The sequence below is a fragment of the Numenius arquata genome, chromosome W, assembly GCF_964106895.1.
Source record: "Numenius arquata chromosome W, bNumArq3.hap1.1, whole genome shotgun sequence".
Classification (NCBI taxonomy): Eukaryota; Metazoa; Chordata; class Aves; order Charadriiformes; family Scolopacidae; genus Numenius; species Numenius arquata.
Window position 1 is genome coordinate 32684666 of NC_133615.1, and position 25425 is coordinate 32710090.

The window sequence follows — 25425 nt, forward strand, 5'->3', positions numbered from 1 at the left end:
TTTTTCTGATATCTTGTTAAGCATACTTCATTCTATTAAATTCAGCTATGATTTCTTGGACTCTGACAAAATGTCTGATTTTTTTTCACTGATAGCTCTGGCACATGCTCTCTCTCTCTCTCTTCTCCCACTTTGAGGTAAACCCTACATAACTACAGTGTACCAGCGATGTTTGGCTTTGCACAGAGAAGGGCATATCTCATTTGTGTTAAGGAGATTACACCCACTTTAATCATCTGTGTTTTACTGATATACTTATGCATATGTTTAGACTAGACCAGAGAGAATCTTTTATTCATTATAGAGGAATCAAAGCCCAGATGTGATGTTTCAGTTCTTTCCCGGAGTCATGTTGTGTCTCTTGGCCATTTGCTTCTAGCAAGATGGACACTTGTCCGGGGGAAAACCTGCTTGAAAGTCAGTACCTTTAGGTATTCCCACTCCAGTCCTTTGTTCCTTACCAGGTCTCAGGCCCCAGTCCTTGCATCCACTAAAAGTATTTTGGGGATCATCTGACTTCACTGTCCTCATGGAGACAGTGTACCCTAAATGTGCCCCTTGCACCTTGGAACACCTTTCTCCAGGAACCTAAGATGGGAGTGGTGTTTCTTTGCCAGAGATGATGATCCTGCTGTATTCAGCGTTGGTGCGGCCTCACCTTGAGTCCTGTGTGCAGTTCTGGGGCCCACAAGTTAAGAAGGATGTGAAGGTACTCGAATGAGTCCAGAGGAGGGCAACAAAGCTGGTGGAAGGGGCTGGAAGGCATGTCCTATGAGAAGTGGCTGAGGACTCCGGGCTTGTCTAGTTTGGAGAAAAGGAGGCTGAGGGGCGACCTCATTGCTCTCTACAGCTTCCTGAGGAGGGGCAGTGGAGAGGGAGGTGCTGGACTCTTCTCCCTGGGATCCAGGGACAGGATGCATGGGAATGGTTCAAAGCTGCACCAGGGGAGGTTTGGACTTGACATGAGGAAGCATTTCTTTACTGAGAGGGTGGTCAAACACCAGAACAGGCTTCCTAGAGAGGTGGTTGATGTCCCATGTCTGTCGGTGCTTCAGAAGCATTTGGACAATGCCCTTAATAACATGCTTTTGCTTTTGGTCAGCCCTGAATTGGTCAGGCAGTTGGACTACATGATCATTGTAGGTCTCTTCCAACCAAACTATTCTATTCTATTCTATTCTATTCTATTCTATTCTATTCTATTCTATTCTATTTTGATTGATAAAACAAAGAGCCAAGCTTCTAGTTGTAAGTCTAGCAATAAAAGAGTACTAGTAAAATAAAATGTAAATCACAATCCAGCTTAAATTTAAAATGTGTTTAACAGTCTCTTATTTAACTGTTTCAAGCCTACATTCCATCAGCTTAACTTGCAAATTTAGAGTACATAGCAACATTTCACTTTCTGAATGATGCTGTCAGTTCTGGACAGTTTGATTCTTCCTCTGTCCAATCATACATACCTGTAGAATAAGCATTTGAGATACGTCTGCAAATCCCTCTAATTAATCTATCTAGGCAATAGAAATCTTGGGTGCTTGTCAGGGATTTCCCTCCATCTTTGCTGCACTCCTAATCATCCATGGGTGTAAAGACTTTGTAAATGCTATTAATTAATGCTTGACAATGCATGGGAGGGAGCTGGCTGCTATGTCTGTATGAGATACTACTCACCATTGCTCTTTCACAAGTCTGTTAGCAAGTTGCTCTCTGGCCTGACAACATGATGCCTGTCATATGAGCTAAAAGAACATGATTATACATATATATTGGTAAAACCAGGATTTCTGAGAGGTAACCAGCATGCTATAGAGTCCACACCTGATACACAAATAACACTGATGACAGACCAACAACTTCCTTTGCACTAGCACATTGCATCTTCCAATATAAAAATCTTATTAATTCAGTATTTGGTTTACATGGCAAGGTTTTAGTGGCAAGGTTTTAGAACGGGGGGGGGGGGGAGGGGGGGGGGGGGGATGGGGGCGCTGCAGAGGTGGCTTCTGTGAGAAGGCACCAGAAGCTGCCCCCATGTCAGACAGAGCCAGTTCCAGCCAGCTCCAAGACAGTGGTAGCGCCTCTGTGATAATATATTTAAGAAGGGGTAGAAACTGCTGCGCAACAGCAGCTGGGAGAGAGGAGTTAGAATATGCAAGAGAAACAACTCTGCAGACACCAAGGGCAGTGAAGAAGGAGGGGGAGGAGGTGCTCCAGGCACCGGAGCAGAGATTCCCCTGCAGCCCCTGGTGAAGACCATGGTGAGGCAGGCTGTCCCCCTGCAGCCCACTGAGGTCCATGGTGGAGGAGATATCCACCTGCAGCCCATGGAGGACCCCCATGTCAGAGCAGGTGGATGTGCCCTGAAGGAAGCTGTGACCCTGTAGAGAGCCCATGCTGGACCAGGCTCCTGGCAGGAACTATAGCCTGTGGAGAGGAGCCCATGCTGGAGCAGGCTTTTGGGCAGGACCTATGACCCCGCAGGGGACCCACGCTGGAGCAGGCTTTTGGGCAGGACCTATGACCCCGCAGGGGACCCACGCTGGAGCAGTCCGTTCCTGAAGGACTCCACCCCATGGAAAGGACACACACTGGAGCGGTTCATTAAGGACTGTCTCCCATGGGAAGAGCCCACGTTGGAGCAGGGGAAGAGCATGAGGAAGAAGGAGAAACAGAAACAACGCATAATGAACTGACCACAACCCCCATTCTCCATCCCCCTGCACCGCTGTGGGGGGAGGAGTTAGAGAAGTCAGGACTCGCACGTGGGGTGCTGGAAAACACATATATCACATTAATTGTTGCTTAGTTCTGTGTGCTCAACAAGTAGGACATCTGCACTTAGATAACACAGGCCTGGGATGGACTCAGGGGCACCTTATCGAACACACCTGAGATTCCTGCCCTGCTGTTGAAGAGATCAAAGCACAGCGGAAAACTCTGCCTCCCAGAATCCTTGAAATACAGGCCCGAACAAAAAGTGTGAGCTCTTGCACTCCCTTGCTAACAAGGACTCTCTTGCTAATAAGGACTCTCTCTCGCTCCACGGTGCCTGCATCCCCTGCTTGCCTGCCTCTGCCCAGGTGCTGCTTCAGAGATTCCCTGAGTATCGAGATTAAATTTGTTCTTTGCCTTTCATCCATGGTTTTGTGATTGTTCCTGCCTGCATTGGCTCACACACTTACAAAAAACCTTACAGAAAACCTAAAGCTTGGAGAGCAAGAACAGAGAGCTGAGATATGACGTGCTCTTGAAGTCAATTCACTTTCTCTGTCGATCAGTCCATGTGATTGGAAGCAAGCCTGGGCTACTGCTCTTGGCATTTGCAGGGCTGGGAGACCCTCATATGTCTATGACTCTTCCTGCTCATTCATATTTCAGAGCTGTGAGGATGCTTCTCTGTGCTTGGAAGAGAATAGGCTTATAAAATCTTGGTGCGGGGGGGGGGGGGAATTGAGACCTGTGGGTAAGAGAGGGGGAGCTGGCTCTTCCGGGAAGGAAAAGCCATTTCCTCTGGAAGCCAGCAGTGCAAGGAACCATGGGTTTGCTTCCTCCAGAGAAAGCGCTTCAAAACCAGGTCAGAAAGCTGCAAACAGGACCTGTAGCCATAAATTACATCCTCTGCTACAATTTTAACGACTGCTTTTTTTAAAGTGTAAACCAGTGCCTGGCTTCTGTCAGTAAAGTGAGAGGAACATCTTAGAGAGGTGATTTATCTCAGACTGCTCTATCCCACTTTAGGGGAGGATAAAACACTTCTAGGAGTGTGTGAGCCGATGCAGGCAGGACGCAGGAACAACCACAAAACCATGGATTAAGGGCAAAGAACAAATTTAATCTCAATACCTCGTGGATCAGGGAACCTCTGAAGCAGCACCCGGGCAGAGGCAGGCAAGCAGGGGATGCAGGCACCACGGAGCACGAGAGAGTCCTTATTAGCAAGAGAGTCCTTGTTAGCAAGGGAGTGAGAGAGCGAGAGCTCCCACTTGCTGTTTGGGCCTGTATTTCAAGGATTCTGGCAGGCAGAGTTTTCCGCTGTGCTTTGATCTCTTCAACAGCAGGGCAGGAATCTCGGGCATGTTCGATAAGGTGCCCCTGAGTCCATCCCAGGCCTGTGTTATCTAAGTGCAGATGTCCTACTTGTTGAGCACACAAGCACACAAAGCAACAATTAATGTGATATATGTGTTTTCCAGCACCCCACCTGCGAGTCACTTGAGCGTGTTTACAGTTCTCCTCGCCAATCTTCCGGTACTTTCCCACAAGGAGGCAACTGAACTTCTCTCTTGAGCGGGTCTCTGATCGGGGAGCAGATGTCTAACTTTTACACAGTAATCAAGAGGAATCAAGCCTTTGTTTTGGTAATTGTAGATGTTTTCTGATAATATTGCTCCCTGGAGTTGCTTGAGCCTGGTCAAAAGTAGTTACCCAAAGCCCTTTGAACTCCTGGAGCCTTCAGAGTATGGGTTTTAGCAGCTTGTCCAGAAACAGTGCTTTTCTGGGGTAAGTCATATATCTATGGGCCTTGAATATGTGCAGAAAACCTGTTTGAAGTATCTTATTAAGTGAACTGCTTTCAAACAAAAAAAAAGGTAACAAGAATATTTAAATTGCCAGTTGTGACAGGGGGAAATATGGCTCAAATTTTGCTGCAGTGCTACAGCAAGATGCAGACTGGACTCTTGGCCTTGGACAGTGGAGTTGCTTTTTTCATCCAGCATCAGGAGTGCAGCTGGAGTGATGCTGGCATTCCCAGATGAGCTCACCAGGTCTGCCAGGGCATCACCTGTGGCTCCTCATGGCACGGCCACCATGCTTCAAGGCTGAGACCCTGGGAGAGACTCGGGGAGTGGGAGATGGCCAAGCCAGCAGAGTGAGGCCCTGGGGATATAAGGGACATGGGATGACCAAACCAGCAGGGTAAGACAGCAGGAGGGCACAGGGGAAGGGGGGTGTGTGTGTGTGTGTGTGTGTGTGTGTGTGGAACGCGGGACCTTCATCGGCCGGGATAGCACCGGCAGAAGAGTTACGCGGCGGTCCGGGGCGCACCCCGAGGCCACCCTCGAGGCGGCCCCTCGGGGCATTGTTCGCTCCCCGCGTCCTTCCTGCTTCCGGGGGCCGCCGCGATGAGGATTTGCCGCAGATGACATCAGCTGTGGATGCTGGAAAAGTGGCGGTGCAGGGATGCGCCGGCTCCACGCTCCACCCTCCTCCTCCTCTCCAAGTCCCTGCCCTGCACCGTCTCCGTATAAAACCGCCGCCGCCTCCCCACCGGCCTTCAGTCCCTGCCTCCTGCGGAGCAGCCGTCTAGCGGCCCTTCTCCCCCCAGCGCCCCGGAGCCGCAGGACGGAGCGGGGCGCCCGCGATGGCCACCGTGGTGGTGGTGGAAGTGGACTCCGAGCCCTCCTGTAGCATCCCCAAAAACACCTCCCTCTCGCCCAGCCTCTCGCACCGCTTCCTGGACAGCAAATTTTACCTGCTGGTGGTCATCGGCGAGCTGGTGACCGAGGAGCACCTGCGGCGGGCTATCGCCAACATCGAGCGAGGTGAGGCGGCGGGGAGCGGGGCCGCCGCAGGCAGCGCGGCAGCCCCCCGGAGCCCCCAACCTGTCAATGCCTTCCCCTCGGAAGCGGCTGCGGCTGGGTCCCCCAGGCAGCCGCTCCCATTTTTCTTCCCCTTCCGCTGCCCGGACTCGGCCGGCGGGGCGGGGGGCCCAGCCGCCCTTTGCTCATGGTCAGGGCGACACGCACACACACACGACACAGACACTTGAGCTGCGAAGTCGTGGTCTCTGGTTTCCTATTTTTATTTTACGAGGGGCTCGTCGTCCCGTCTGCGCGCGCGCCCCTCCGGCCCCACCGGATTCGGAGTTCCTCCGTCGGGTGCGAGCGCCGAGAAGCCGCCCGCGGCAGTCAGCGGCTGCGGGCCGGGCCCCGTGCGGCGTCCGACGGCGGCGTCTCCCTGCTGCCGCCCGCACAAAGATCCGCAGTCGGCTCGGTGCGTCCATCCCCAGGAGCGTCTGCCCTGCCGCTAGCGGCGGGAGAAGGGGGCAAGGCCCTCCTCACCATTGTTGGGGCAGAGGGGCTGTGGCAGGAGCAAAGCGCCCGCGGCGCTACCGAGCCCGTCTGCCCGGAGACAGCGGCGGGTGGGCGTGGCGCAGTCCGCACTGCGGTCCCTATGGCGGCCCGGAGCGGACAAAGGGCGTCCGCGCCACCGAAAAAAACCCGCGTCTGGGGCTGGGGCGGTCGGGTTGTGGGGCGGTTGCTCGGCGTTTCCCTCCGTTCCCCAGCAAACCCCTGTCCCCCACTGCGAAACCAAACCAGCGGGATTCGGGGCGTTTTCCTTCTCAGTGGCAGACTCCCTGAGCAGGAATGCAACTGTGCCTATTGTGTCTAACTTTCGGCAACGAGACTTTTCTCTTGGCTGGAGAATTTTTCAGAACCTAGGTTTTATATGCAAATATGTATTTCAATAAAGAAAAAGATATGGGTAATAAGGTTAATACCTGAGTGCTCAGCCTTATTATTGTGCAGCTACAGGATGCTATGACTCACTGTTTATTTGTCCTTTTCTTAAGACAGCAATACAGAAAGGTATCACAAGTGAAATGACAGTTTTATAAGTTCTGGGTGTGGTTTCTGATACAATAGATTGCAGTGTACACGGAGAGGGGAAAAAAGCCCAGTTGCCATAATAGTGGTATGAAGCACAAAGAAAATGATTGCTCGACCCTAAAGTTTATTAAACTCAATTGATACATGATTTTGTACCATATTTTTGTTCTGGGCTGGTGAAAGCAGAAATATCAGAAACCTGCCATTGTTAGAAGGAAGAAAGAGACCTTGGTAAGGGGAATTGGTAGCAGACTTGCCATATAGGTGTGGTTCAGCAGTCCAGCTAGGACTTCATTTGTCTCTAATGTTGTTTCCTCAACTATTGTTGCTTTAGTTGGCTTTTTCTCATGATTCTTTTTTCATGACTGTTTGTGGTAAAGGGCTGCCTAATCACAGCTAACCAGCTTCAACGCGACCTGTTCATCTTTATTGCTACCATTGTCTCCTAGGGAGAACTACTGAGGCAGATGCTTTGTCATTCAGAGCCTCTTCAGCATTGCACTTTCCTAATGCTATCTAATTTTTGGTTGTGTCAGAAGTAAATTGGCTGCATTTAATGAAATTATTAAAATTTATAGAGCAAATGAATAAAACGTATGCCCTCAAGACATTTGATGTCATCCTTCCTCTGAATAAATGCTCTTCAGTCTCTTCTTGAAGCTTCTATTGTACAGTTGCTGCTGCATAGCTCTGTTGCTGCTACCTCTTGCCACTAAGCATAACACCCACTTAAAGTTTTAGATGTTCAGACGGAATGCTTTGGCCTTTTTATTCATCATTTTGGATTAGAAGTGACCTCACTGCTTCTGGTGTCAGATGATCTGATTGGGATTTTGCCTGCTAGGAAAAAACCTTGATCAAATTTTGAGGTGCATTGTTCTGGATGAGTATACTGGGACTCTGAAGCTCTATCTGTGTGAGGCAAATATGGGCTTGACTAATCTCTTATTGGAAAGTGTGCTGTAGTCTGGAAAAAATGGCTTCTTTCAACCTTTATTCTCAACAAAGCCTTAAATGTGTTAAGGGTTCTTGATAACTGCCTCACTGTCTTCTCTGGTGCATCTCCTATGTACTATCACTGAAAAGTGTGGATTCATGCACTGAACTGCAGCACAATGTGTCAAAGAAAACATCTGCTGATAACACATCAGTGGTGTGATGCTACGCAACCTGGTGGAATGAAGAGTCATTTCTTAATATATCATAAAGAGGGAATGGTGTGGCAAGCTGCATTTTCAGTAATTACATTTAGGATGTCACTTTGCTAAGGGAGCAATCCTCCAGCCCACTGTCCACCAAAAAAGAAGGAAGGAGCAAAGAGAAAGCTTCAAGATTTTTCCACTGATTTGGCAGATGCCACTGGGTGTGCCCTGTCTGCTGTCTGATAAGTCCTGTGTCTAGTGACATTGCACTCCTAAGCCTGCAGAAAGAAAGAAATAGCTCCAGTTCAGTCATACTTCCAGTAGTTATTTTCATGCTGTTAATGATATACATCATTGGATTGACCTTGGATTTTAGTTCCAGAACTGCCTCCATTTTACCCAAACCTGATTTGCTTATATAATGTATATAATACATTATACTACATTATAATGTATATGCATAATTTTTGCATTCAGAATGCTTATATTCTATATGCTATATATATTCTATTCAATTCCCAACTTCAGCTTTTAGGACTATTGTGCACATGGTATGTCTAGACTTTTTGGGGGGGGGGGCATTTATTTCACATTGAGTTCTGTATTTGGGACATTGCCTAGCTCAGCAGTCTGACTATGCCTAATCAGAATCTTATCCCTACTGCAAATTTGGATTCATGACAAAAGCAGGTAGGGATGGATGGTAGACAGATCCTATCATTAACAGCATTGCTGAATCATAGTCCATATTGCTTAATTGACCTCTGGAAAGCTTTGTAGTCTCCCCATGCAAGCTTGTTGTCAGAGGCCAGCAAGCTGTTTATCTTCTAGCTTCTTGAAGTTCAGCACTCATTCATTCAATGTACTTTAGTTTTGTGATCAATGTCAGTTTACTAGTCATAGTTTTCATATGTGCTGTACATGTGTGGTATTATATCATCTTTACTTTCTTGCTCTCAAATATTCCAACACCTAGAAAACGTTAAAGCCTGCTGAGCTGTATTTGTCTGCCAAAACTACGTTCCAAAAATGCACTATATGGCCAAGAGATTTTTGAAAAATGAAAATAACAGAAGAGACTCGCTGCTTATGCCTCTGAAAAATGATGTATAATTCAGGAACTGGAGGTGGCTGGTTATAGTTCAGTTAATTTTCTCTTGAGTGGTTATGAAACACACAGGCAATAGTGTATTTCCAAATCTATTTAGTTTCAAATGGCAGCTACTTAATAGCTGGTAGCATATCCCAGTAAGAAGCCTGCTCCTACCTTGACTGGAATGCTGAAGCCCTGGATGAATTCTCCCTGAAGAGGCTTCAGGCTCTTGAAATGCAGATGTTCATATTTGCATGGAGAACCTACCCAAAGCTACAATGGGAGACCAGTAGCACAGATCTGGTTTCTCTACTCTTCCCCCACTTTCTCTTCCTCATCCTTCAGCCCTACAACATGGCTTCTGCCAGTGCGAGGCTTGACATTTTTGCTGCCTTGAAAGAGAATAAAGCATGAGAGGCAGCGTTGACAGTAAAGTTTGCAGCCTGATATCCTGACAGACTTACCAGCAAAAGTGTTAGTGCTAGTCTCACGGTAAGGGGTTGGCCACACACCTCTTCAGGCATCTCCTCCACCCCAAAGGTACCAAACCCCAAAGTGATTTAACTAAACAATTTCATGCAAAGGCATGGTCAGGCATGTGGGAAGGGGCCACTAGACACTTCCTCACCTGCAGTCCCTTCTGCATTTGCCAGCTAATTTGTGTAAATCTAATGTAATTCCTTTAGGGAAAAAAACCAAAAATCACTATAATGTTGGTGTTCAAAATTGCAGCAGTGCCTGAACTTACCAGTATTGCAACTGCCTGCTCATTATTTTCAAAACAGAACAAGAAAACTATAAAAAAATCTTAAAACATGTTCTCCTGTTAATTTGTTGTGCGTTTTTTTGTGTGGTTTTTTTTTTAAATTTAGTCATCAAAATCTTATGGTAGGAAACTATAAATTTGTCTTTTGGCTGCAGTGATTTATTTTTTTTCCCTGGAGAAATGTCAATCCTTAAAAATATTTTTTGGAATAATACATTTTATGATCATATATGTGTCAAGTGTCTCACTTCCTAAGTAGTTGGGGGGAAAAATGGTAGGGAATAGAGATGTGATGTTTAATTTTTAAAAGAAAAAAGATCAAGCATAGCATTTTAAAATCTCAAAACTAGAATTTTGATATTTCATAAATAAAAGATCACTTAAATTTTAATTTAAAATATGGGATGCTTCAAAGCTTTTGAATGAAGTAGTCAACAACTTAATACTTTGTATTTAAATATTAATTTGCAACATGCTAGGTGATGCTGTCTTTTTTTTTTCTCAGAGGGACAAATACAATGGTTTTGCAATAGGGCTAACGTATCCCCTGAGTGGTTCATTCTTTTCAGTTTTATAAATCAGTGTATTGCTATTTTAAAGTCAATTCCAGTTCTTGTAATGTGGCTACTAGGATGTGGGAACCAGCTTTAAAGGATTGTTACCTTTTGGAAAGGCAGATGTCCTCTTGCTTGTGACTGATCCCTGTCCAGAGTGCTGCTTCTGAGCACTCAGCACTTTGCAAAGGATAGCTGCGTGGCTTGAAAGGAAGAGAGGCTGGTTTTGGAATTTAAAAATATGCAAATAACATGCATGTAAATGGAGAAATAATCAATTAAAACTTACAGTGCTCAAATATCAAGCTAGATGTATTTTGCATTTTGAATTTTAGGAATCCGATCATGGGACACAAACTTGATTGAATGCAACTTGGATCAAGAACTGAAACTTTTTGTGTCTCGCCATTCAGCTCGATTTTCTCCTGAAATTCGAGGTAAGTTTCTGGAAGTGTTTGACAAAGTTTTGTTTTGTATGTTTTTTTTTAAGAGCAGAATTAATAAATACACTCAGGTATTGGATAGCCCGCTTTCATTTTTGATTCCTTACAATGAATACTTTTTTTCTTTCTCTTGAAATATGGCTTGAATATTATAGTTTGTTTTAACTTTCTGACAACAGGAAATGTCTGAAGCTTAAAATAATCAGCCTTTTAGGTTAGCTTCATGTATCTCACCATGATTACTTTGGCAGTAGATGTTAGTTCTAGGGCCCCATTAAAGTTAAGTGAAACTCACTTTTTACTGAACAGTTTGTTCATGTAGCACCAATCTAGTAGTCCTGGAGACTGAAGCTGTTCCTCACTGTGGTAGGTAGAGCACGTACAGAAAATAACCTGAAAGGTTAGCTCTACAGTTTGATAGAGTCAGAAATGGTGTCATGGCTGTTGTACAAGTGTGGCTCAAGCCCCATGTTTGTCCCCAAATGGCTTGGACTTTTTTCTTTCTTAGTATGAAAAAGCTGAGGGGTGGATGGTCTACCTTGGCTCACAGGAACTTTCTTTGGCTTGCATGAAGAAATTAGAATTTTACAGGGCTCACGAGACTAAATCTTCTCTTCTGCTGCATTTACTTCAAGCCTGTCCTCCCTTTAGAGGATTCATAAAATAAATAAAAAGACCCAACAGTTTTGTGAAGTGTAAAAATTTGATTTTATTCTAAGTGCGTGGGAATCAAGTGTTTGATAAGTTTTCTAACATCTCATTACTTTAACACAATTGCTGAGTGAGTATGTGTGAAATTAATCTTGGGTTTTGTATAAAAATATATACCCTTCTCCAAGGAGTATAGGTTGCTTTCATTGGTGAAATTATTGTGACCATGTGCACATTGACTAGTACAACCTAGTATTGATGAATGTTATAAATTCCAGCTTCAGGAGCATCTCTTAAGTATGGTGAAAAAGGCTATGAAATGTTATATCATGTTACGGCATCCCATTACTAAGGTCAGTTGCTATACACTGATGACAAAGAGATCCTGACGTCTTGCTAGCATGACATCATTGACCTGATGGTCTTGAATAATGTACTCAAATGTTTTGTGTTACTAACTCTTCCTCCTGCAGCGTAGATTATAGCAGATTTTGCCATATGCCCCCATATCTATAGAAAGTAAAACATTGCCAGATGTAAGAAAAAAATATACATCTATGATTCTTCCCTTGGTTTGTAAAACAACAGAACCAGTACAAGAATACTCAGTGCGAAGATTTGGGGTAAAGGCATGTAGTTCCTGAATTACATAGAAGCATAAAAGTAAATTCAGGCCTAGCATACATAACTTTCATTTCAATTTAAATGTCATGAAGACAATTCAACTTCTCAGTTATATCAGTTGCCTCGTTTTACAGAGAGGGTATTCTGATAAGTGAAATGAGAAGAATTTATCTTTAAAGAAATGAAATATGCAGTGCACTTCATAGAATCATAGAATTGTCTAAGTTGGAAGGGACCTTTAAGATCATCTAGTCCAACCATCAACCTAACTCTGATAAAAAGCCATCACTAAACCATGTCACTAAGAACTATGTCAACTCATCTTTTAAATACCTCCAGGGATGGTGCCTCAACCACTTCCCTGGGCAGCCCATTCCAATGCTTAATAACCCTTTCAGTGTAAAAATTTTTCCTAATATCCAATCTGAACCTCCCCTGGCGCAATTTGAGGCCATTTCCTCTTGTCCTGTCGCCTGTGACTTGGGAGACCGACACCTGCTTCTCTACACCCTCCTTTCAGGTAGTTGTAGAGAGCGAGAAGGTCTCCCCTCACCCTCCTTTTCTCCAGGCTGAACACCCCCAGCTCCCTCAGCCTCTCCTCATAAGACTTATGCTCCAGACCCCTCACCAGCTTCGTTGCCCTTCCCTGGACCCGCTCCAGCACCTCAATGTCTTTTTTGTGGTAAGGGGCCCAAAACTGGACACAGTACTCAAGGTGGGGCCTCACCAGTGCCCAGTACAGGGCGACAGTCACTGCCCCAGTCCTGCTGGCCACACTGTTCCTGGTACAGGCCAGGATGCTGTTGGCCTTCTTGGCCACCTGGGCACGCTGCTGGCTCATATTCAGCCAACACTCGACCAACACCCCCAGGTCCTTTTCCGCCGGGCAGCTCTCCAGTCACTCTTCCCCAAGCCTGTAGCACTTATGGGGTTGTTGTGACCCAAGTGCAGGACCTGGCACTTGGCCTTGTTGAAGCTCATCCCATTGGTCTCAGCCCATCAATCCAGCCTGTCCAGATCCCTCTGTAGAGCCTTTCTACCCTCCAGCAGATCAACACTCCCACCCAACTTGGTGTCATCTGCAAACTTGCTGAGGGTGCACTCGATCCCCTTGTCCAGATCGTTGATAAAGATGTTAAATGGAACCAGCCACAATACCAAGCCCTGGGGAACACCAGTCGTGACCGGCCGCCAACTGGATTTGACTCCATTCACCACCACTCTCTGGGCCCGGCCACCCAGCCAGTTTTTAGCCCAGCAGAGAGTACTCCCATCCAAGCCATGGGCAGCCAGTTTCTCCAGGAGAATGCTGTGGGAAATGGTATCACAGGCTTTACTAAAGTCCAGGTAAACAACATTCACAGATTTTCCCTCATCCACCAAGCAGGTCACTTTGTCATAGAAGGAGATCAGGTTTGCCAAGCAGGACCTGCTTTTCATAAACCCCTGCTGATTGGGCTTGATCACCTGGTTGTCTTTCATGTGCCGTGTGATGGCACTCAGGATGATCTCCAGTGGGTCCATAAGTGGGTCCATAAAAGATCCATAAAAAGAGACTTCAGGAAGTTGGGAGGGCTGTTAAGGGATTCAAGGGCACAGGTTATCTTTTCATCACTCCTTCCAGTTGTGGGCAATTACGCTGGGAAGAACAGATGGATACAGTCAATTAATACGTGGCTCCGTGGCTGGTGTCACCGCTATAACTTTGGGTTCTTTGACAATGGATTGGCCTATACAGCACCGGGCCTGTTAACATCAAATGGGAGGCACCAAAGGGGGAAGGGGGTTCTTGCCCAAGAGATTGTGGGGTTGATTGACAGGGCTTTAAACTAGATGTGAGGGGAGGGGGGGTTAATAATATCAGGCTTGTCTGTAGCAAGCTGTGCAATAACACATCAGGGTTAGGGGGACAGGATGCTAGTAAGGGCCTTCAGTCTGGCTCCCTGAGCCATGCTGATGACGCTGCATTGCAGTCGAAGTCTTATGGAGAAGAGCCAACAGCTCCTGAGCCAGCAGCTCCTGAGACAGTTGAAGTAAACAGAGAAACACCTGTGAGACACCTCAAGGGGTGTTCCCCTAAGAAGGTGGCACAGCCAACAGCCCAGCTGAAGTGCCTCTACACCAATGCACGCAGCATGGGCAACAAGCAGGAGGCGTTGGAAGCCACTGTGCTGCTGGAAAGCTATGACATAGTGGCCATCACTGAAACCTGGTGGGATGAATCCTACGACTGGAGTGTGGCTATTGAGGGCTACAAGCTGTTCAGAAGGGGCAGGCGAGGAAGGAGGGGTGCAGGTGTTGCCCTCTATGTTAAGGGATGGCTAGAGTGTGAGGAGATGTCCCTAAAGCCCTCCCTGGGGGCCGATGAAGAGAGAGTTGAGAGCTTGTGGGTGAGGATTAAGGGGCAGGCCAATATGAGGGACACTGTTATGGATGTTTATTACAGGCCACCTGATCAGGATGGGGAAGCTGATGAGGCCTTTTACAGTCAGCTCAAAGTAGCCTCGCAATCGCAGGCTTTGGTTCTCATGGGGGACTTCAATCACCCTGATATCTGCTGGGAAGGCTACACAGCCAGGCATGCAGTCCAGGAGGTTCCTCCAGTGTATTGATGATAACTTCTTGACTCGGGTGGTGGAGGAGCCAACAAGGAGAGAGGCACTACTGGACCTAGTGCTGACAAAAAAAGAGGGACTGGTGGAGGACATTAAGGTTGGGGGCAGCCTTAGCTGCAGTGATCATGAAAAGATAGAGTTCAGGATCGTGGGTAGTATGTGCAAAACAACAAGTAGGACTGTAACCTTGGATTTCAGGAGGGCCTCTTAAAGAAACTGCTTGGAGAAATCCCATGGGATAGGGCTCTGGAAGGTAGGGGGGCTCAAGAGAGCTGGTCGATATTCAAATATCACTTTCTCCAAGTTCAGGATCAGTGCATCCCTAAAAGCAAGAAATCAGGCAAGGGAAGCAGGAGCCCTGCGTGGTTGAGCAGGGAGCTTCTGAAAAAGCTCAAGTGGAAGAAGGAAGTTTACAGTGCATGGAAGAAGGGACTGACCACTTGGGAAGATTATAAGAATGCCATCAGAGTATGCAGGGATGAAATGAGGAAAGCCATAGCCTCCATGGAATTAAAATTGGCAAGGGATGTCAAAATCAACAAGAAGGGTTTTTTCAAATATATTGGAGGTAAAAGGGAAACTAGAGAAAATGTGGGCCTGCTGCTGAATGAGACGGGTGCCATGGTGAGAGAGGATGCAGAGAAGGTGGAGTTGCTGAATGCCTTCTTTGCTTCAGTCTTTACTGCTCAGGCCAGCTCTCAGGAGTCCCAGACTTTGAAGGAAACAAAGTCTGGACAAAGGAAGCCTTTCCCTTGATGGAGGAAGACCAAGTTAAGGAGCAGTTAAGTAAACTGGATACCCACAAGTCCATGGGTCCTGATGGGATGCACCCATGAGTGCTGAGGGAGCTGGCAGAAGTCTATTGCTGAGCCGCTCTTAATCATCTTTGAAAGGTCCTGGAGAACAGGTGAGGTGACCGAGGACTGGAGAAAAGCCAATGTCATCCCAGTCTTGAAAAAGGGCAAGAAGGAGGACCTGGGAAACTACAGTCCGGTCAGCCTCACCGCCATCCCTGGAAAGATGATGGAATGACTCGTTCTGGGCCTCATCTCAAAGCATATGAAGGAAAAGAAAGCTATCAGAAGTCGTCAACATGGATTCTCCAAGGGGAAGTCATGTCTGACTAACCTGATAGCCTTCTATGATGGCATGACTGGTTGGATAGATGAGGGGAGGGCGGTGGATGTTGTCTACCTTGACTTCAGCAAGGCTTTTGACACAGTTTCCCAGAGCATCCTCATAGATAAGCTTAAGAAGTATGGATTAGAAGAATGGACAGTGGGGTGGATTAAAAACTAACTGAAAGACAGAGCTCAGAGGGTTGTTATTAGGGGCACAGAATCTAGTTGGAGGTCCACAACAAGTGGTGTTCCCCAGGGGTCAGTACTGGGTCCAGTCCTCTTCAATATATTCATCAATGACCTGGATGAAGGGATGGAGTGTACCCTCAGCAAGTTTGCTGACGATGCAAAACTGGGAGGGGTGGCTGACACACCAGAAGGCTGTGCTGCCATTCAGCGAGACCTGGACAGGCTGGAGAGTTGGGCAGAGAGGAACCTGATGAACTTGAACAAAGGCAAGTGTAGGGTGCTGCACCTGGGGAGGAATAACCCCCTGCACCAGTACAGGTTGGGGGCTGACCTGCTGGAGAGCACCTCTGAGGAGAAAGAGCTAGGAGTCCTGGTGGACAATAGGATGACCATGAGGCAGCAATGTACCCTTGCGGCCAAGAAGGCCAATGGCATCCTGGGGGGCATCAGGAAGAGTGTGACCAGCAGGTCGAGAGAGGTCATCCTGCCCCTCTGCTCTGCCCTGGTGAGGCCCCATCTGGAGTACTGTGTCCAGTTCTGGGCTCCCCAGTTCAAGAAGGACAGGCAACTGCTGGAGAGGGTGCAGCAGAGGGCTACAAGGATGATTAGGGGCCTGGAGCATCTCTCTTATGAGGAGAAGCTGAGGGACTTGGGTCTTTTTAGTCTGGAGAAAAGAAGGCTGAGGGGGGATCTGATCAATGCCTATAAATACTTAAAGGGAGGGTGTCAAGAGGATGGGGCTGGTCTTTTTTCAGTGGTGCCCAGTGACAGGACAAGAAGAAATGGGCACAAACTTGAACATAGGAAGTCCCATCTAAACATGAGGAGGAACTTCTTTCCTGTGAGGGTGGCAGAGCCCTGGAACATGCTACCCAGATCGGTGATGGAGTCTCCCTCTCTGGAGACGTTCAAAACCCACCTGGACATGTTCCTGTGAAACCTGCTCTAGGTGGACCTGCTTTGGCAGGGGGGGTTGGACTAGATGATCTCCAGAGGTCCCTTCCAACCCCATATGATTCTGTGATTCTGTCACTTTGTCATAGAAGGAGATCAGGTTTGCCAAGCAGGACCTGCCTTTCGTGAACCCATGCTGTCTGAGCCTGATCACCTGGGTATCCTTCATGTGCCGTGTGATGGCACTCAGGATGATCTCTTCAATGACCTTCCCAGGCACCAAGGTCAGACTGACAGGCCTGTAGTTCCCTGGATCATCCTTCCGGCTCTTCTTGTGGATGGGTGTCACAGTTGCTGGACGCCAGTCAGCTGGGACCTCCCCAGTTTGCCAGCACTGCTGGTAAATGATGGAAAGTGGCTCAGTGAGCACTTCTGCCAGCTCCCTCAGTACCCTCAGGTGGATCCCATCCGGCCCCATAGACTTGTTTATATCTAGGTGTTGGAGCAGGTCCCTCACCACCTCCCTTTGAATTATGGGGTCTTCATTCTGCTCCCCTCTCCTATCTGCTAGCTCAGGGGTCTGGGTACTCAGGGAACAACCAAGTCTACTAAAGACAGAGGCAAAGAAGGCATTAAGTACCTCAGCCTTCTCCTCATCCTTTGTCACTCTGCTACCTCCCACATCCAATAGAGGATGGAGATTCTCCCGAGTCCTCCTCTTGTTACTAATATATTTATAGAAATTCTTTTTATTGTTTTTAACATGCAAGGCCAGGTTAAGTTCTAGTTGGGCTTTGGCCTTTCTAATCTTTTCACTACATAGCCTTACAATACCTTTGTAATCTTCCTGAGTGGCCTGCCCCTTTTTCCAAAGGCCATAAACTCTCCTTTTTTCCCTGAGTTGTGACCATATCTCTTTGTTCAGCCAGGCCGGTCTTTTCCCCCGACGGCTCACTTTACAGCACACAGGGACGGCCTGCTCCTGCGCTTTTAAGACTTGCTCCTTGAAAAACATCCAGCCTTCCTGAACTCCTTTGCCCTTCAGGGCTGCCTCCCAAGGGACTCTGTCAAGCAGGCCCCTGAAAAGACCAAAGTCTGCCCTCCGGAAGTCCATGGTGGCAGTCCTGCTGGCTCCCATCCTTGCTTCCGTGAGAACTGAGAACTCTATCATTTCATGGTCACTGTGCCCAAGATGGCCTCCAACCGTCACATCCCCCACAGGTCCTTCTCTATTTAGAAACAGCAGATCCAGCAGGGCTCCTTCCCTAGTTGGCTCCCTCACCAGCTGTGTCAGGAAGTTATCCCCAACACACTCCAGGAACCTCCTAGACTGTTCCCTCTCAGCTCTGTGCCCAGCTGATATCTGGTAGGTTGGAGTCTCCCACCAGGACAAGGGCAAGCGATCTTGAGACCTCTCCCAGCTGCTTATAGAATATTTCATCTGCCTCTACATCCTGGTTGGGCGGTCTGTAACAGACTCCCACCACGATATCAGCCTTGCTGGCCCTCCCCCTGATTCTTACCCTTAGGCGCTCAACCGTATTATTACCCTCAATTAGTTCTTAACATTCGTAACCCTCCCTAACATACAGGGCCACCTCCTCTCCTTCCTTGCCTGTCCCTTCTGAAGAGTTTGTAGCCATCCATTGCAGCACTCCAGTCATGCGAGTCATCCCACCATGTTTCCATGATGGCGACTACATCATAGTTTTCCTGCTGCACAATGGCTTCCAGTTCCTCCTGTTTGTTGCCCATTCTGCGTGCATTAGTGTAAAAGCGCTTCAGCTGGGCTACTGGCCCCACCACCTTTTTGGTACAGGAAGGCCTAACTTGTACCTGACCATTCCCAGGCTCAGCCATAGTTCCCAATCCATCCATCACCTTTGCGTTTCTGGTGATGGATTCCCCCCCTTGAAACTTAGTTTAAAGACCTTTTGATGAGGCCTGCCAACTCCTGTGCAAAGACCCTCTTCCCCTTTAGAGACAGGTGTACCCCATCTGTCTCCAGTAGGCCTGGTGTCATGTAAACCTTCCTGTGCTCAAAAATGCCCAAGGTTGTGCCTCTGACACCAGGCTCGGAGCCAGGTATTGATCTGCTGGCTCTTCTTGTTACTTTCCTCGTGCTTCCCTGCGACTGGGATGACAGAGGAGAACACTACTTGCTCTCCTGACCCCTTGACCACTTTTCCCAAGGCCCGGAAGTCTCTTTTGATTGCCCTTGGGTTTCTTGTTAATAGCTCATCTCTGCCTGCCTGATTTTTTTAAAATGAGTAAGGGGTAATAATCTGTAGGGCCTACCAGGGAGGGAAGTTTTCTCTTTATGTCTTTCACCCGGGTCCCAGGGAGGCAGCAGACCTCTCTGAGAAGCGGGTCAGGTCTGCATATCGGGCCTTCCGCTCCCTTCAGGATGGAGTTGCCTATAACAATGACCCGTCTTTTTTTCTGACCTGAGCATATTTTAATGCTGGATTTAGTATGACTTAACCCTGGCAACACCTCTGTAGACAGTGAATTACCCTTCCCGTCATGATTGGGTTCCCTTTGCAGAGCCTCATATTTGTTTTTTAAAGGTACCTGGGGAGGTGGGGGAGTTACTGCGGAGACATGCCTGCTTTGTCGGGCCAGCCCCCCATCCTCTAAGTTACCTTCTTCAGCCTGGCAGAGAGAGGACAGGGAGTTCTCTGAAGGGGCTCTGTCTGCCTGCTTGGTTTCTGTTATGGGAGGCAGGGTGCAACTCTGGCAGTCCTTCTCTCTCACATTTCCTGATTTTCCTCAACTTGCTTACCTCCTCCCTGAGCTCCATCACTAATCGGAGTGACCATAATTTTTATCATGTATGTGTTTTATTTAAAAACTTAAGGAAAAAAAAGATCTTGTGCTCCTTGTTTAGCAAAAATATTCCAGTGTGTCTAGGGTTTTTTTGCTGTCTTGTTTAGATGATACCTCTTGATAGCATTGCATGAATTAAAATAAAGCAAATGCTCTGCTTTCATATGATAAATGAAATAAGAATGTGCGCCTCTTTTTTTTTCAACATAAAGATTATAGAATCCTCTAGGAATTGTATTTTTGGTTAGTTTTTTCTTGTTTGTCTAGACTTACCTATTCAGTCTGTCATTGCGTTGAACTGCAGCTGCTGCGGCTGTGATTGGTGTCCCTGCAGGGCATTGCTGCAAGTGGTGCAAGTTTGCATTGGTGGGGCTGCCCAGCAGCGCTGAGGCAGGGGAGCCTGGGTGTCCTTGCAAGGATAATTGGTAGAAGAGCACATGCAGCACTTGCATCCACTTGCAAGCTTTTTTTTTTGTGTGTGTGTGAGATGGTAGGATTTTGGTGACTCAGAAAGGATTACAGTGCAACAGCCTGTACATTTGGATACATGAATTGTCAAAGCCTTCCTTTCTTAGTACTAATCAAAATTCCAGAGATGGGAAAATAAGTGACTTTATCTGTTTTCAGCTAATAAATTGTTGTGCTTGTGTGACAGTCATTCTGGCACTGACTTCTATTTCTGCTTTTTTAGGAATGATCTCAAAGAAAATTGGCATGAATTTACATTACTGCCAAAATGCCTTCTGATAATAAGCTCTTAGTGTGAATCAGCAAAATGACTCAGAGGTTATTTTTAAATGCCTTGTATCCCAAGTACATACAATGAGTTCAGTTGTCTTAGCCCATATTTTATGGGAACAGGTTTTTGACCTGTGTGAGGCAGTTATCAGAGGCATAGGATTAAGTTAGTGGTGAGTAACCATAGAATTTTAACTCCATTGTGAAATTTGAATACCTATTCCTCTTTATTTGAAGGATAATTCAGCACACCAAATTGTATATTCACAAGGGTTATTTTTTTAAGGGTTATTTAACAAGTACTTGCAGAATTATACTTTTTAATTTGTCCCTTACAAGACTCCTCAGTCTTTCTTTGCTAACATTTTGGCTATGTTGGATGTCTGAAACTGAAGACATAAACAATATTTTATTGTTTATCCCTTGCCCAGTATCATTTACAGGTGACCTACCTCTCATCTCTTCCATCATGAATTTATAATAAATCTGTAACTAGAACATAATTGTCGTTTTTTTCATCTAGTTGCTGGTTGTCATGGGCAATATTTTTCTCAGATGTCTGTTTTTCTTTGTAAGATTTATCTTTTTTAATTTTCTGAATTTTCTGTTACTTTCTGGTGCTGTTTATCAATGACTTGAGAGAAATATTAAATGTTTGTAATTGGACTTTATAATGAAAAAAGACTTGATGCAAAGGCCACTGATATAACTGGATTGGGCTTTCGATCAAGCCTTAAAAATTGGAGGAAATATTATCTAGTATTTTTAAGGTAGAACAAGGACCAAATTTTCACATAAAGAGGGAGAAAGGGAAAATTTTAACTTATGTTTCTTGCTGGATAAAATGGTGCTTTATTTGCAGTGATTTGCCTACTATTGTATTCAGTAATAGGACCAGACCCAGCCTTCGTTGGGAAGTAGAGTTTAGATGCTCCTTGTCTCTATACTGAGCGTAATGGGGGGCACGTGTTCATCCCTGTTGCCAAATGTAACATGAGAGGTGCCACCATAACTGCTGCCATCAGCCTCACAACAGCATGGGGAGTTCCAGCCATCATCTACCTTGTAGAGACAAATGCAGAAAGCATTGCAAGAGATGCATTAGTGTTGGTTGCAGATCCAGGTGCTCCTGTCTGTAGACTGCTGGGAGTATCCTGTAGTACCTCATAGTCCGTATGAGTAGGTAGGGAAGATATGCACTTTAGTCAGTAATAGTCACAAATAGAAAGTTGGATAGTTCTGTAACAGAGACCAATGCTTTTGCATCAAGCCCCCAGATGGTCCCACCAAAAAGACATGATGGGTACTTTTGGCATGTAGTCACTGGTTGCAATCTGTTCCTAGAGTTGAGAAGAAAAGCCAGTCCTCCTGATGACCTGGGTTTGCATGCTGTCTGTGTGGGGTCTGTGTGTGCAACATAGACTCATAAATGTAAGGACATGACTTTTCTGGTTCCTGGCTGTTCTACTGGTTGGAATTAGTCTGTTTATGATTCAAAACCAGTTGCTGATACAAGACAAAATTAAGTTAAAATTATCATAGAATCATAGAATGGTTAGAGTTGGAAGGGACCTTAAAGATCATCGAGTTCCAACCCCCCTGCCATGGGCAGGGACACCTCCACTAGAGCAGGTTGCTCAAAGCCCCATCCAGCCTGGCCTTAAACTTAAAATTATATAAAAATAATAACTAAGTGTTGTATTCAGAAAGGAATTGTGGGAATTTCAGTATTATTTTGATGTTGCAACTTTATGTGCTTTGGTACTTGATAGCTTGTCTATAATAGTGAGATGAGTCACTCTCCTGTGTCCCTATCTTGCCATATCCTGCATAGCTGTATGTAGGAGATTCTGCCTATCAGAACTGTGGGAAGCTTAGGGTTTTATTTAAAAAACAAATAAACCCCAAAACAAAACAACCCTTCCAAGGAGGTAAACTGAGTTCTTAGTGGTTTAATCTTAGGCTGTGTAATCTCTGAGTGACTCTAATGAGCTATGGAGACTTTCACCTGGAAGTCAACTCCCCCTTGCAGAGCTAGACAGCTTCTGGTATCTGTCTCAATTTTATGGCAGTTCTGTAGCTCTTCTGATGAAAAGACCGATCCCAGCTTCAGCTCCCATGTCTTGAGTCATAAATAAGCTTTTCTAAGTCTCGTAAGGTTTTTGTGGTGGACTGACCCTGGCCAGCTGCCAATGACACGCACAGCTGCTCACTTTCCCCCTGAGAGACTAGAAAGAGCAAAAGAAAAAAAACTGATGGGTCAAGAGCTCAGATTCTAAAAGTCATTAGACTTGGAAGATTTAAATATTTTTCAGTACTAATTAGGTTTTTGTACATTTAACATTTTTGAACAGCTTTGTAAGTTTTAATCTTTCTGTCCACTTTTTCAATTGCCATTCTTCTTATATTTTAATCCACTATATATATAAAAGCTTGAAATGGTCTTTTGTTTGTTTTTTTATTGTGCCCTATAACGTGAATTGCTGGATCAAATGAAAATCAAACCACCTTTCAACAGAACACATGGAAGACACAGAAGTCACCAAAAAGAAATCCAAATGGAGATGTATTAAGTGACTCTTCAGAACTAAGGATAGGATCCTTAGATCACAGCACTGTCTCAAGTGCATAAATAGTTTGGCTGCACTGAGTGTATTCCTGAGGAGTCCATAGTGGGAATAGTTGCTCTGCACCTAACAGCCCTCTATACCTATTAAAGCCTGTAATTACAACAGGAATTACAATTTGTAAGGGATTATCATGTGGAAGGAGACCTTGCTGACATTCTCATTTCATGTTGAACAGGAGGATCTGATTGTATTAATCTGTTAAGAGGAGCTGTTGCCTTGCAACGGTGGGGGAAACCCATTTACTGGGCTATGCTAATGGGTGTGGGTACTCCACAAGCATTTATTGACAGTAATCACAGGAAAGAGGAGATGCAAAGCATTCTGATTTCCTTAAACAGTATAGACATACTCTTCAGTCCATTAAACCATATAGTATAATCATGCTTTAGAGCTGTACTTACCTAAAAAGGTGTAGTTTTGACCACTGGATTGTTTCATGGCCTGCGTGCTCCCTCTGTAATTAAATTAGTTTAAACTAAAAGCAAATTCCAGGCCAAGGAATCAGTTTCTTGCAGAGAATCTGCAAGAAACTTAGAGATTTACTTTGTTTTACAGGTCTCTACTTTTTTTAGTTTTGCACAGCATGTTATGGATTTGCAGAGTTGATGATGTTCTAACTTTCAGTCCATTCTGAACTTGATTATTTTTCCCTGCTGATGTTGGATACAGCTGGGCATCTATGAGATTACTTGTCCCCTCCTGTGCTTTTCAGGCCTTCCTAAGTACTCTGGGAGTAAAATGAGATTTTAACACAGTGCTTGCTGCTTTCCAGAAATGTGTTAGTGTGGTGTGTTCAGCCCAATGTTCAGTCCTGGCATGGTAACGCTTTCTCCCTTCTTGTCTTGACTTGTAGTCACAAAAAAGCAGGGATGACTTTAAAAGAAGGGGCCACGCTAAAAGCTTTTTATTCGCTATCAGAAGTGAAAGAGTAGTAGTGCACTAGATGAGTAGGTACCTCTACCCAGGACAGTGCAGCCCCAGACATCAGTCCCTGGGAGCAGAATGATCACATCAGTGATGGGGTCTCTCAGAAGACCGTCAGGAGGGATTATCTTCCTCATCACATCAGTATTTAGCTTTGCCACAGCACTGTGTTGACAGGGCTCTACTGCCATGTTTCAGAGACAACTTTGGTGTCTCTGCAAGGGCAGTTTTTGCATGGACAAAGCATAGATCAAAGACTTTATTCTGTGACACTGACACTGAGTTGGCAGGGCTCATCAAAAGGGCTTTAAACTAGATTTGAACGGAGAAGGGGATGAAACCAGGCTCTAGAGGTAAGCCTGGGGCTGGTGTGCCAATGTCTGTGGGATGGTGTGCTAGTGAGGTCCCTCGGTCTGCTGACTCAGTGAAGGTAGGGGATGGAGATTCATGCAGCAGCAGAGACGCGAGGGTCATTGATGGGTTAGAAACTACAGCCACGCATGGGAATGGTCAGGTAGGAAGTAAGGCTTATCCCAGCAAAAAGATTGCTAGCACTTGTCCTCATGGGGGGACTTCACCTTACCAGACATCTGCTGGGAACACGATACAGCTGAGAGGGAACAGTCTAGGAGGTTCCTGGAGTGTGTTGGGGATAACTTCCTGACACAGCTGGTGAGGGAGCCAACTAGGGAAGGAGCCCTGCTGGACCTGCTGTTTGTGAACAAAGAAGGACTTGGGGGGGGGGGGGGGGGGATGTGAGGGTTGGAGGCCGTCTTGGGCACAGTGATCATGAAATGATCAAGTTTTCGATTCTCAGAGAAGCAAGGAAGGGGGGGGTCAGCAGAACTGCCACCTTGGACTTCCAGAGGGCGGACATTGGTCTTTTCAGGAACCTGCTTGACAGAGTCCCTTGGGAGGCAGTCCTGAAGGGCAAAGGAGTCCAGGAAGGCTGGACATTCTTCAAGAAGGAAATCTTCAAGTTGCAGGAGCAGGCCATCCCCATGTGCCGAAAAATGAGCCATCGGGGAAAAAGACCAGCCTGGCTGAACAGAGAGCTTTGGCTGGAACTCAGGAGGAAAAATGAGAATTCATGGCGTTTGGAAGAAGGGGCAGGCAACTCATGAGGACTACAAAGATGTTGTAAGTCTAAGTAGGAAGAAAATTAGAAGGGCCAAAGCCCAACTAGAACTTAACCTGGCTTTGGATGTTAAGGACAATGAAAAAAGTTTCTATAAATAAATTAGCAGTAAAAGGAGGACTAATGGTAATCTCCATGCCTTCTTTGCCTCAGTCTTTAATAGCAGGACCAGTTGTTCTCTGGGTACCCAGACCCCATAGCTAGTAGATAGGGATGGGGACCAGAATGAAGCCCCCATAATCCAGGGGGAAATGGTTAGCGACCTGCTACACCACTTAGACACAACCAAGTCTATGGGGCCGGATGAGATCCACCCGAGGGTACTGAGGGAGCTGGTGGAAGTGCTCACTGAGCCACTTTCCATCATTTACCAGCAGTCCTGGTAAACCGGGGAGGTCCCAGTTGACTGGAGGTTACCAAATGTGATACCCATCCACAAGAAGGGCGGGAAGGAGGATCT

The 25425-nt window shown here is 46.2% G+C and overlaps 1 protein-coding gene across 1 annotated transcript in view; it reads left to right on the top strand.

The window, feature by feature from the left end:
* The first annotated feature begins 5230 nt into the window (after positions 1-5230).
* The window catches only part of LOC141476716 (microtubule-associated protein 1B-like), a 118104-nt gene continuing 97909 nt past the window's right edge, over positions 5231-25425 (top strand). Inside the window, exons 1-2 of the mRNA XM_074165520.1 lie at positions 5231-5546; positions 10505-10606. Of these exons, the coding sequence (XP_074021621.1) occupies positions 5366-5546; positions 10505-10606 (283 nt within the window). The 5' untranslated portion in view covers positions 5231-5365. The remainder of the gene's footprint in view (positions 5547-10504; positions 10607-25425) is intronic.